The sequence below is a fragment of the Anomaloglossus baeobatrachus genome, chromosome 3 (assembly GCF_048569485.1).
Source record: "Anomaloglossus baeobatrachus isolate aAnoBae1 chromosome 3, aAnoBae1.hap1, whole genome shotgun sequence".
NCBI lineage: Eukaryota > Metazoa > Chordata > Amphibia > Anura > Aromobatidae > Anomaloglossus > Anomaloglossus baeobatrachus.
In genome coordinates, this window is record NC_134355.1 from 136,003,382 (window position 1) to 136,016,585 (window position 13,204).

At 50.8% G+C, this 13,204-nt stretch overlaps 2 protein-coding genes across 2 annotated transcripts in view; one reads left to right on the forward strand and one right to left on the reverse strand.

The window, feature by feature from the left end:
* Nucleotides 1-669, reverse strand: part of CEBPZOS (CEBPZ opposite strand) — a 38,154-nt gene extending 37,485 nt beyond the window's left edge. Inside the window, exon 1 of the mRNA XM_075338142.1 lies at nucleotides 437-669. Within this exon, the coding sequence (XP_075194257.1) occupies nucleotides 437-439 (3 nt within the window). The 5' untranslated portion in view covers nucleotides 440-669. The remainder of the gene's footprint in view (nucleotides 1-436) is intronic.
* A 72-nt stretch (nucleotides 670-741) lies between these two features.
* Nucleotides 742-13,204, forward strand: part of HEATR5B (HEAT repeat containing 5B) — a 178,140-nt gene continuing 165,677 nt past the window's right edge. The window contains exons 1-2 of the mRNA XM_075339495.1: nucleotides 742-830; nucleotides 4,060-4,214. Coding sequence (XP_075195610.1) covers nucleotides 4,089-4,214 — 126 coding nt within the window. The 5' untranslated portion in view covers nucleotides 742-830; nucleotides 4,060-4,088. The remainder of the gene's footprint in view (nucleotides 831-4,059; nucleotides 4,215-13,204) is intronic.

A 13,204-nucleotide genomic window follows, 5' to 3' on the forward strand; every position in this document is an offset into this window, starting at 1 on the left:
CGGGGGTCCTGCGGTGGGCAGACACTACTACAGGGGTCTTGCGGTGGGCAGACACTGCTACGGGGGACCTGCGGTGGGCAGACACTGCTACGGGGGACCTGCAGTGGGCAGACACTGCTACGGGGGACCTGCGGTGAGCAGACACTGCTACGGCAGACCTGTGATGGATAGACACTGCTACAGGGGAGCTGTGGTGGGCACACACTAATACGGGGGACCTGTGGCAGCCATAATGCCTGCTGGTATATTTCTTTGTAATTGACAAGAGATTATTGAAATTGTTCAGTTTAAGTGAGAAGTCTTTGGTCCTGGATCTCATTACTCTTCTATGCCCTGGGAGCAGCTACAAGGGGTAGAGGAGAAGGGGAGAGCTTCCTTTTTATTTGGAGTATGCAAAAAGGCGCATTTTCCCGGTGATCAGACCCTGCACACTCACCATTATACACCAGTGACTCCCTCTAGATGGTGCATCTCGGTCACATTAGTACATGTTGCCTCCTGCAACCACCATTACAGTTACTGGCAATTAAATTGCTCTTCAGAACTTGCTAGGGGATCCATAGCTACAGCGCAGGAAGGTGAAGTTGAGCTGTCGTCAGGATGTGCTTTACTTATAGTTACACTTCGTAGTTTTCAACCAGACAGCTACAGTCTCCAGCCTTGCCCATATCTAAGATGGCTACTTGGAGCACGGACGCAGAGGTTACGGCTGCTTGTCGCGATCTATTGACGTCATCAAATGCTTGGAAACGCTGCTTCCGGGAGGAGGGGGCTATGTGTGACAGCAGAAGTGTAAGCAGAGGCTGAGGGGCTTATTGCTGTGCACCCAGGTAATGACTGCCTGAGGGAGGGCAGTGAGGGGACATACGGGGACGGGAGTGTGGGCTCCAGGTCTGCCATGTCACTGCCCTAGGATATAATGACACTGAGACCTGGTGACATGGCTGCTCCATTGTACAAGCTCCACTGTCATTACACGGGTGAATGAGAAATGAGCTGGGACGGATTATGAGAGCCGAGGTCCTAAAGGCCCCGTGAGAATGAAGTGGTATTGGCCGTGTGTGACCCCGCTCCATTCACTGCTATAGGTGACACCAGCTCCATTCACTGCTATAGGTGACACCAGCTCCATTCACTTCTATAGATGACACCAGCTCCATTCACGTCTATAGGTGACACCAGCTCCATTCAGTTCTATAGGTGACACCAGCTCCATTCACTGCTATAGGTGACACCAGCTCCATTCACTGCTATAGGTGACACCAGCTCCATTCACGTCTATAGATGACACCAGCTCCATTCACTGCTATAGGTGACACCAGCTCCATTCACTGCTATAGGTGACACCAGCTCCATTCACGTCTATAGGTGACACCAGCTCCATTCAGTTCTATAGGTGACACCAGCTCCATTCACTGCTATAGGTGACACCAGTTCCATTCACGTCTATAGGTGACACCAGCTCCATTCACTGCTATGGGTGACACCAGCTCCATTCACTGCTATGGGTGACACCAGCTCCATTCACTGCTATGGGTGACACCAGCTCCATTCACTGCTATGGGTGACACCAGCTCCATTCACTGCTGTGGGTGACACCGGCTCCATTCACTGCTGTGGGTGACACCGGCTCCATTCACTGCTGTGGGTGACACCGGCTCCATTCACTGCTGTGGGTGACACCGGCTCCACTCACTGCTATAGGTGACACCGGCTCCACTCACTGCTGTAGGTGACACCGGCTCCATTCACCGCTATAGGTGACACCGGCTCCATTCACCGCTATAGGTGACACCGGCTCCATTCAGTTCTATAGGTGACCCCCTGCTCCATTCAGTTCTATAGGTGACCCCCTGCTCCATTCACTGCTATAGGTGACACCGGCTCCATTCACTGCTATAGGTGACACCGGCTCCATTCACTGCTATAGGTGACACCGGCTCCATTCACTGCTATAGGTGACACCGGCTCCATTCACTGCTATAGGTGACACTGGCTCCATTCACTGCTATAGGTGACACCGGCTCCATCCACTGCTATAGGTGACACCGGCTCCATTCACTGCTATAAGTGACCCCCCTGCTCCATTCACTGCTATAGGTGACACCGGCTCCATTCACTGCTATAAGTGACCCCCCTGCTCCATTCACTGCTATAGGTGACACCGGCTCCATTCACTGCTATAGGTGACCCCCTGCTCCATTCACTTTTATAGGTGACTGCACAATTTTTTCTATAGGTGACCTCACACGTCATTCACTTTTATAGATAACCCCTGCTCCATTCACTCCACTATATCCATTTCTATAGGTGACCCTTCCATTTAGTTATATAGGTGACCCCACACGTCATTCACTTCTATAGGCCACTCAGCTCCATTCACTTCTGTAGGTGACCGCAGCTCCATCGGTGGGTTTGGTCAACTGTAGTATAATGCCTTTACTACCATTAATGCTCTGATTTTCCCCATGCTTTACACTGCAGCTTTGCTAGTTTGGCTGCTGGCTATAAATACTAGCCCACCAGAAAGCCAGTACATAGAAAGGTGAAAGAAAATATCTACATTAGGAGCTGTCAGTCTAGCATTGTCCGCAGACCTGCGCTAAAAGCTTCTCATAGCACACAAAGGTATGATTTATTGTTAGGAAATGCTGACTCTGTGATTATTGGGGATGTCTGCCAGAAATCCCACCGATCCGGAGGGTGAAGGGGCTACGACTGTTACATAATGTGTGGTTTTAGTTTAATTGAATCTCAATTTGCATATACTTATGCAGAAAGCACTCATGTGAGAAGAATTATTTGTTTTTAAAGGACTGAGTGCTGACAGTTATAGGTATAGGGTCACGGTGCGGAGAGCTATTGGTATAGGGTCACGGTGCAGAGAGCTATTGGTATAGGGTCATAGTGCGGAGAGTTATCACTATAAGGGCACTGGGCAGTGTGGTTTCTATATTGGTGCATGTAATATGGCACTTTTGGGTTACTACTCCGGGCCTCTGTGATGTTTTTTCTATGGCAATCTTCTTGGGCAGTGTCCTACCCTGGGCTATAGGTCACTAATGACTGTGTTTTGTGCCCAGGTTGTGCATTTATATGTATGGGTCTATCTGTATACATTTCTAATGGCCCTTATGTATAATATATCCATCTCTATCCATGACACTGTGTAATGTTTTGTATAATTGTACATGCTGCCATCATGTTATATGCCGATAGCATCCACACTGCCTTGTTTTATGGGTTGTTGGGTGATTTTATGGGATATCTAGGCAGGGTTGTGTTGTTTGTCTGATTACGAATAAAGTATTTATATTTTTGAATTCATTATTGTTGACTTGATTTACTGGAAGTTCATAGGTTTTTCAAAGTAATCACTATAGGGTCACGGTGCGGAGAGTTATTAGTATAGGGTCAGGGTGTGGACAGTTATCGGTATAGGGTCAGTTATCGGTATAGGGTCAGGATGGGGTCAGTTATCGGTATAGGGTCAGGATGGGGACAGTTATCGGTATAGGGTCAGGGTGGGGACAGTTATCGGTATAGGGTCAGGGTGGGGACAGTTATCGGTATAGGGTCAGGGTGGGGACAGTTATCGGTATAGGGTCAGGATGGGGACAGTTATCGGTATAGGGTCAGGGTGGGGACAGTTATCGGTATAGGGTTCTGGACACCCGGGAGCAGAGATCGCCATTATTCTGCACACCTGGGAGCATAGATGGCCATTATTCTGCACACCTGGGAGCATAGATGGCCATTATTCTGCACACCCGGAGCATAGATGATGGCCATTATTCTGCATACCCGGAGCATAGATGATGGCCATTATTCTGCATACCCGGAGCATAGATGATGGCCATTATTCTGCACACCCGGGAACATAGATGATGGCCATTATTCTGCACACCCGGGAACATAGATGATGGCCATTATTCTGCACACCCGGGAACATAGATGGCCATTATTCTGCACACCCGGGAACATAGATGGCCATTATTCTGCACACCCGGAGCAGAGATCTCATGAGAATCCTAATAATTCTCCTATTTCTCCTTACAGTGGTTTTCCGCACCTACTATTCCACGGACATGGAGCTCGCACACAGTTTGCTACTGAAGGAGGATGCTCTGGCTCAGGTTACAGAGGCTAAAAAATCAGTCTTTATTTTTGAATGGCTTCGCTTCCTGGACAAAGTGCTCATCGCAGCAAACAAGGTAACAGTGCGATTCAGCAGTAGACAGTTCCATTTTTGTATGTCATAAAGGGTGTATGTGCGGAGGGTGAAGTGAAAAACCATCAGTATACTGATAAGTGGAGATGTTTTATCAATTTATGTTGCCTCATTTTATATAGAAAAATCCCTCTAATGGCCGCTTTACACGCAGCGACATCGCTAACGAGATATCGTTGGGGTCATGGAATTCGTGACGCACATCCGGTGTCGTTAGCGACGTAGTTGCGTGTGACACCTACGAGCGACCGCTAACGATCCGAAAAACGGCAAAAAAACGTTGATTGTTGACACTTCGTTCCTTTCCCAAATATCGTTGCTCATTTTGGACGCAGGTTGTTTGTTGTTCCTGAGGCAGCACACATTGCTACGTGTGACACCCCGGGAACGACGAACAACAGCGTTCCTGCGTCCTCCGGCAACGAGGTTGGAGTGACGTTAATGCGGCTGCTCTCCGCTCCTCCGCTTCTATTGGTGGCCCGCTGTGGGACATCGCTGTGACGCCGCACGAACTGCCCCCTTAAAAAAGAGTTTGTTCGCCGGCCACAGCGGCGTCGCTAGGAAGGTATGTGCGTGTGACGCGTACTAGCGATATTGTTCGCCATGGGCAGCGATTTTCCTATGACGCACACACGACGGGGGCGTGTGCAATCGCTAGCGATGTCGCAGCGTGTAAAGCGGCCTTAACACTCACATGTTGCATCTAGGGTTAGTAGCTTTACAACAGTTTTTGTTTTTAATCATCCTTGTAGGAATAGAAGGGAACAGGACCACTGATTTTATGCAGCTTATTTTTTTTTTATAAATCTGTCAACAACCACAAAATGTCTCATCATTGTATTTACCCCTCATGTATAAGTCTGATGGCATAAAGTCATGTGATGTGGAACTATTCTTTTCATTATTATTTTCAAGGCTCTGTTCACTTCTGAGCTATTGATGGTCTATCCTTAGACCATTGGTATGAGATTGATTGGGCTCTGACCCCCTGCACCTTCACCGACCAGCTGTTTGCAGAGCCGGTGGCAATAGCGGCTCGATATACACTGAATACCTCAGAAAAATCAATGTCCTTTTAAGGACAAGGACAATTTTTGGGGCCTCTTTCTCTAGAGCCGAGGTCTCAAACACGCGGGTCGCATTCGGCCCATGAAGCTGCTTCTTATGGCCCACAGGTCCGTGGCTCCCTTGACATTCACAGGCGCTGCAGTCCAGCGCTTTATTTCGGGATGCATGTTTTGCGGGTTCTGCGCAAAGTCTAGCTTTTTGAGCAGCTGCTGCTGGCCTCTGATTGGCCAGCGGCTATCATAGGAATAGCTTTGCAAAGAGGTTGATTCTGCGCAGAACTGGAAATCATTCATCTGAAATAAAGTGCATCAGATGCGATCAACAAAGGGGCTATGGGCGCCTGCAGCGGAGAGGAAACCGTGGGAACGGAGGACGTGTGTGTGTGTGTGTGTGTGTGTGTGTGTGTGTGTGTGTGTGCGCGTGTGCGTGTAGAATGGCACAATAGGGGACATTACTACAGGATGGACCAGCATGAACATATTAGTGAAAGGGGACAAGGATGGGAACATTCCTACAAGAAGGAGAACTATAGAATGGACACCAGGATGTGCACATTACTATAGAATGGTGACCAGGATGGGGTACATTACTACAGAATGGGGACCATGATGGGCACATTACTACAAAGGGACAACGATGGGCACATTACTACTAAAAAAATGAGGACCAGCATGGGAATATGGTGCTAATTGCAATACAATATTACTTATAATAAGAGAATAAAATGAAAAAAAAAAATAAAAATAAAGCATACATTTTTTTTCACTACTAAAAATGTTTCTTTGTCGCTCCATTGGGAGACCCAGACAATTGGGTGTATAGCTTCTGCCTCTGGAGGCCACACAAAGTATTACACTTTAAAAAGTGTAACCCCTCCCCTCTGCCTATACACCCTCCCGTGGACCACGGGCTCCTCAGTTTTATGCTTTGTGTGGAAGGAGGCACACATCCACTCATGCATTCTCATACATAGTTATGTCGGATGGAAGAAAAGAGGACCCCGATGGGGCCCCCGGCATGTTCCCTTCTCACCCCACTATGTCGGCGGTGCTGTTAAGGTTGAGGTACCCATTGCGGGTACGGAGGCTGGAGCCACATGCCGTCTCCTTCACCATCCCTTATGCGGCTCTGGGAGAAGTGGGATCCTGAGCGGTCATCCATTTGCTGGGACCGTGCTCCATCCGCAGCCCCTGGTGGAACCTGTCGGACCGGAGCCTCTTCAACCCCAGGGACCGGGCCCTGCAACTTGAAGGTACTCTGTGTCCCCATGGGGGGACTGTACAGGGAGCGCACCTTCTTCCCGGAAGCCGCGGTAGTTGTAAAACTGAGGAGCCCGGCGGACTTCCGCGCCGACCGTGCCTGCTTGTCGGGCGCGGCCTCAAATTTAGTCCCCGGCTTCGCCGCGGCCTAGTCGCAAAAATCCCGCCCCCGGGCCTGCCTGTCAGGGGTAAGGGCGGGATTACCGACATGACGTCGGATGTGAGGGCTGGAGCATACTGCATGTCTCCCTCCCCCCTCATTGACCACTGTGGGGACCCCAGATTCCCGCTCTTTGCTGGCGCCGCCCTCGGCCCCACTCCTCCCCTGAGAGCTCCGGCGGCCATTTTTTGGCATTCTGCCGGTGGATGCTTCTCAGTGACACAGCTCTGCAGCTCCGGGGGATCCACGACAGGGAATCTGGAGGACACACTCCGCTCGTTAGCGGTCGGTAAGCCACACCGGTCACCCGGTGCTGGTCCCCCTAGGGTGCCGGAATAGATACATATATATATATATATAATAGATATATATATCTGTTCGGTCAGGCTGTATACCCTTTTCCCATATACCCTCAGTGGTCACTCTCCTAGGAGACAACAGCATGTCGTCCACAAGGAGCAAAGCTACTAAGGCACAGGTTTTTTTTTCGCGGCCTGTACCTCTTGTGGGGCTATGTTGCCTGCGGGTTCCACCTACCCTCACTGTGAGCAATGCTCGACTCCTGCCACGCTTGCTCAGCCGGAGCCTCGGGCACTTGTGGGCCCCTCGGCTCATGTAGATCCCCCTGCTCCCCCTGAGCAGGCTGCAGGGACAGAGTCACCGGTGTTGGCCTCTTTCGCTGAGAAACTCTCTCAGTCACTGTCTCAATCCATTGCACAGTCTATGGACAAATGGTCAACTAAGCTCCTTGAGGCATTGCAGTCCAGACCGGGCCCTTCACAGGCCCCGGCCCCGGTTAGCGTGTCTCCTCCAGGCCCCTCTCGGTCCGCGCCGCAGCGCGCTCCCAGAGCCCCTAGGTCTCAGGCGGAAGACTCCTGCCCGGACCGCAGTCCCAGACCGGCTAAGCGGTCTCGCTGGGACTCTTCCCCGGCCTCCTCACGCTGCTCGGGATCCCAGCTTGAGGACTCTCAGGAAGACGAGGCGGACGTGGGAGCTCAGGGCTCTGACCCTGACTTCGCCCTTAACCTTGATACACCTGAGGGGGACGCCTTAGTAAACGATCTTATCTCGTCCATCAACCAGGTGTTGGATCTCTCACCCCCGCCTCCTCCTGTAGAAGAGTCGGCTTCTCAGCAGGAGAAACACCAATTTCGGTTCCCCAAACGTACGCGCAATACGTTTTTTGATCACTCTAACTTCAGGGATGCTGTCCAGAAGCCCAGAGCGGTCCCGGACAAGCGCTTTGCTAAAAGGCACACTGACACGCGTTATCCCTTTCCATCTGAAGTCGTTAAGGGCTGGGCACACTCTCCCAAGGTGGATCCTCCAGTCTCCAGATTGGCTGCTAGGTCCGTTGTGTCTGTTGCCGATGGCTCATCCCTGAAGGATGCCACTGACAGACAGAGCTCTTGGTGAAGTCTATTTATGAGGCTACGGGCGCGTCTTTCGCCCCGGCCTTTGCGGCTGTGTGGGCTCTCCAAGCAATCTCGGCTTGTCTGACTGAGATTAATGCTGTCACACGGAATTCTGCTCCGCATGTTTCCTCTTTGACCTCTCAGGCATCAGCCTTTTCGTCCTACGCCATGAACGCCGTCCTGGACTCCACTAGCCGTACGGCTGTAGCATCTGCTAACTCCGTGGCAGTCCGCAGGGCCATGTGGCTGCTCGAATGGAAAGCAGACTCGGCTTCCAAAAGGTTCTTAACTGGTTTGCCTTTTTCTGGCGACCGTTTATTTGGCGAACGATTGGATGAGATTATTAAGGAATCCAAGGGAAAGGACTCCTCCTTACCCCAGTCCAAACCTAAGAGACCTCAGCAGAGAAAAATCCAATCGAGGTTTCGGTCCTTTCGTCCCTCCGCCAAGCCCCAATCCTCTTCCTCCAACAGGCCGGAGAAAGGCCAGAGGAACTCCTATGCAAGGCGGTCCAAGTCACGCCCCCAAAAGGCCGCGGGAGGCACTGCCTCCAAGACGGCCTCCTCATGACTCTCGGCCTCCCCTAGCCACATCCTCGGTCGGTGGCAGGCTCTCCCGCTTTGGCAACGCCTGGTGGCCACATGTTCAAGACCGATGGGTGAGAGACATTCTGTCTCATGGTTACAGGATAGAGTTCAGCTCTCGTCCTGCGGCTCGTTTCTTCAAAACCTCTCCGCCCCCCGCACAGGCTGACACACTTTTTCAGGCAGTGGACGCTCTGAAGATGGAAGGAGTTGTGATTCCCGTTCCCCTTCAGGAACGTGGTCGCGGATTTTACTCCAACTTGTTCGTGGTGCCAAAAAAGGACTGGTCATTCCGTCCCGTTCTGGACCTCAAGCTACTCAACAGACATGTGAGAACCAGACGGTTTCGAATGGAATCTCTCCGCTCGGTCATCGCCTCGATGTCACAAGGAGACTTTCTAGCATCGATCGACATCAAGGATGCTTATCTCCATGTGCCGATCGCACCCGAACATCGTTTCCTGCGTTTCGCCATCGGAGACGAACACCTCCAGTTCGTGGCATTGCCTTTCGGCCTGGCGACAGCCCCACGGGTTTTCACCAAAGTCATGGCATCCGTCGTGGCGGTCCTGCACTCTCAGGGCCACTCGGTGATCCCCTACTTAGACGATCTCCTAGTCAGGGCCCCTTCTCGGGTGGTGTGTCAACAAAGCCTTACCGTCGCTCTGGCGACTCTCCAGCAGTTCAAGTGGATCATCAATTTCCCGAAATCCAAGTTGACACCGACCCAATCACTGACTTACCTCTGGATGGAGTTTCATACCCAGCCAGCGTTAGTCAAGCTACCGCGGGACAAACAGCTTTCTCTGCAGGCGGGGGTGCAATCACTTCTTCGGAGTCATTCACACCCCTTAAGGTGCCTCATGCACTTCCTGGGGAAGATGGTTGCAGCTATGGAGGCAGTGCCGTTCGCGCAATTCCATCTACGGCCACTCCAATGGGACATTCTTCGCAAATAGGACAAGAGTGCGGCTTCCCTCGACAAGAACATCTCTCTTTCCCTTGCAACCAAAACATCACTTCAGTGGTGGCTCCTACCCACATCTCTGTCTCGGGGAAAATCCTTCCTACCCCCAACCTGGGCCGTGGTCACCACGGACGCGAGCCTGTCAGGTTGGGGAGCGGTTTTTCTCCACCACAGGGCTCAAGGAACCTGGACTCCGATAGATCGTCCCTTCAGATCAATATCCTGGAGATAAGGGCAGTATATCTAGCCCTATTGGCTTTCCATCGGTGGCTGGAGGGCAGGCAGATCCGAATACAGTCGGACAACGCCACTGCCGTCACCTACATCAACCACCAAGGCGGCACTCGCAGTCGTCAAGCCTTCCAGGAAGTCCGGCGGATTCTGCAGTGGGTGGAAGCCACAGGCTCCACCATCTCCGCAGTTCACATCCCGGGCGTAGAAAACTGGGAAGCAGATTTTCTCAGTCGTCAGGGCATGGACGCGGGGGAATGGTCTCTGCACCCAGACGTGTTTCGAGAGATCTGTCGCCGCTGGGGAACGCCGGACGTCGATCTCATGGCGTCACGGCACAACAACAAGGTCCCGGCCTTCATGGCACGGTCTTAGGATCACAGAGCTCTGGCAGTGGACGCTTTAGTCCAGGATTGGTCGCAGTTTCGACTGCCTTATGTGTTTCCCCCTCTGGCGATGCTGCCCAGAGTACTACGCAAGATCAGGTCCGACTGCCGTCGCGCCATTCTAGTCGCTCCAGACTGGCCAAGGCGGTCGTGGTATCCGGATCTGTGGCATCTCACGGTGGGTCAACCGTGGGCACTTCCAGACCGCCAAGACTTGCTGTCTCAAGGCCCGTTTTTCCATCTGAATTCTGTGGCCCTCAACCTGACTGTGTGGCCATTGAGTCCTGGCTCCTAGCGTCTTCAGGGTTATCTCAGGATGTCATTGCTACCATGAGACAAGCCAGGAAGCCAACGTCCGCCAAGATCTATTACAGGTCTTGGCAAATCTTCCTATCCTGGTGCGCTGATAACGTTTTTCCTCCATGGCCGTTTGCCTTACCCACTTTTCTTTCATTCCTACAATCTGGAATGGACAAGGGTTTGTCCCTCGGCTCTCTCAAGGGCCAAGTATCGGCGCTCTCCGTGTTTTTTCAAAAGCGTCTAGCCAGGCTTCTGCAGGTCCGCACGTTCCTGCAGGGGGTCTGCCACATGGTCCCACCTTACAAACGTCCGTTGGAACCCTGGGATCTTAACAGGGTCCTGACGGCTCTTCAAAAACCACCTTTTGAGCCGCTGCGGGATGTTTCTCTCTCACGTCTTTCGCAGAAGGTGGCCTTCCTGGTGGCAGTCACATCACTTCGGAGAGTGTCTGAGCTTGCAGCGCTGTCATGCAAAGCCCCCTTCCTGGTTTTTCACCAGGATAAGGTGGTTCTGCGTCCTGTCCCGGAATTTCTCCCTAAGGTGGTATCCCCTTTTCATCTAAATCAGGATATCTCCTTGCCTTCCTTTTGCCCTAATCCAATTCACCAGTGTGAAAAGGATTTGCACTCTTTGGATCTAGTGAGAGCACTCCGGTTCTACGTGTCTCGCACGGCGCCCCTGCGCCGTTCAGATGCGCTCTTTGTCCTTGTCGCTGGCCAGCGTAAGGGCTCTCAGGCCTCCAAGTCAACCTTGGCTCGGTGGATCAAGGAACCGATTCTCGAGGCCTACCGTTCTTCCGGGCTTCCGCTCCCTTCAGGGCTGAAAGCCCATTCTACCAGAGCCGTAGGTGCGTCCTGGGCATTGCGGCATCGGGCGACGGCTCAGCAGGTGTGTCAGGCAGCTACATGGTCTAGTCTGCACACTTTCATGAAACACTATCAAGTGCATACCTATGCTTCGGCAGACGCCAGTCTAGGTAGGCGAGTCCTTCAGGCGGCGGTTGCCCACCTGTAAGAGGGGGCCGTTTTCGGCTCTTTCTATTGAGGTATTCTTTTACCCACCCAGGGACTGCTCTTGGACGTCCCAATTGTCTGGGTCTCCCAATGGAGCGACAAAGAAAAAGGGAATTTTGTTTACTTACCGTAAATTCCTTTTCTTCTAGCTCCTATTGGGAGACCCAGCACCCGCCCCTGTGCCCTTTGGGCTGGTTGTTCTTTTGTGTACACATGTTGTTCATGTTGAATTGTTCTTTTGGTTCATGGTCTTCAGTTCTCCGAACATCCTTCGGATTGAATTTACCCTAGACCAATTTATAAGTTTTCTCCTTCCTGCTTTTGCACCAAAACTGAGGAGCCCGTGGTCCACGGGAGGGTGTATAGGCAGAGGGGAGGGGTTACACTTTTTAAAGTGTAATACTTAGTGTGGCCTCCAGAGGCAGAAGCTATACACCCAATTGTATGGGTCTCCCAATAGGAGCTAGAAGAAAAGGAATTTACGGTAAGTAAACAAAATTCCCTTTTTTGTTTTTTATATATATACAGTATATATTTATTTAAACAAAAAAGAGCACATTTGTTATAATAAACAAGCAAAAAATGTTTAAAAATAGTGATCAAAAGTGTCTAAAAAAAATAAATGGTATCAATAAAAACGTCACTTGGTCCTGCAAAGAATGCAGCCTCCCAAATTATTTTTTTTCTGTGTGGCCCGTACACCCAGCCGCGTTTGAGACCCCTTCTCTAGAGACACATATTGGTGCCCATGTATTGCATTGTACACTGAATTTTTTAGGGTATTTTGCGCTGCAGTTAGACTATTCATGGTATTCTTGTATAGTCAGTGTCTGTCCCCTTTAAATATGTTTTTTTTTCTCTATCAAAAGTAATTAAAAAAAGAAAAGTATTGTGAAAATCGGATAAATCTATGAATATCAATGAATTAAGTTGAAAATAACTAACTACTTTCATAGCACAAGAATGATGGCCGAAAAACGGATTTTTGTGTACTCACCGTAAAATCGTTTTCTCTTAGCCATCATTGGAGGACACAGGACCATGGGTGTTATGCTGCTTATCCATAGGAGGACACTAAATAGATGCAAAGATGTTAGCTCCTCCCCTGCAGTATACACCCCCTGGCCCAGCCAGGCTACTTCAGTTTTAGTACACAAGCAGTAGGAGAACAAGTAACAAAAAAACGTGAGTGAATACTCATAACAAAAAAGTACTGAGACAGAAAAAAGCTAAGGCCCAACAGGGCAAAAGGGAGGGTGCTGTGTCCCCCAATGATGGCTAAGAGAAAACGATTTTACGGTGAGTACACAAAAATCCGTTTTTCTTTGACGCCTCATTGGGGGACACAGGACCATGGGACGTCCTAAAGCAGTCCATGGGTGGGTAAACAATAAACAACGCAACCCAAGGACTAGGAACCAGTCCCAGATAGCCAGGAGCGCCTACTGAGATAGGTACTCCACTATCGTTTGCAGAATTTTCCTACCTAGGTTCGACTAAGCCGAAGCCTGGGTATGGACTCAGTAATGCTTTGAAACAGTATGTAGGCAAGACCAGGTCGCAGTCTTACACCTCTGTTCCACTGAAGCC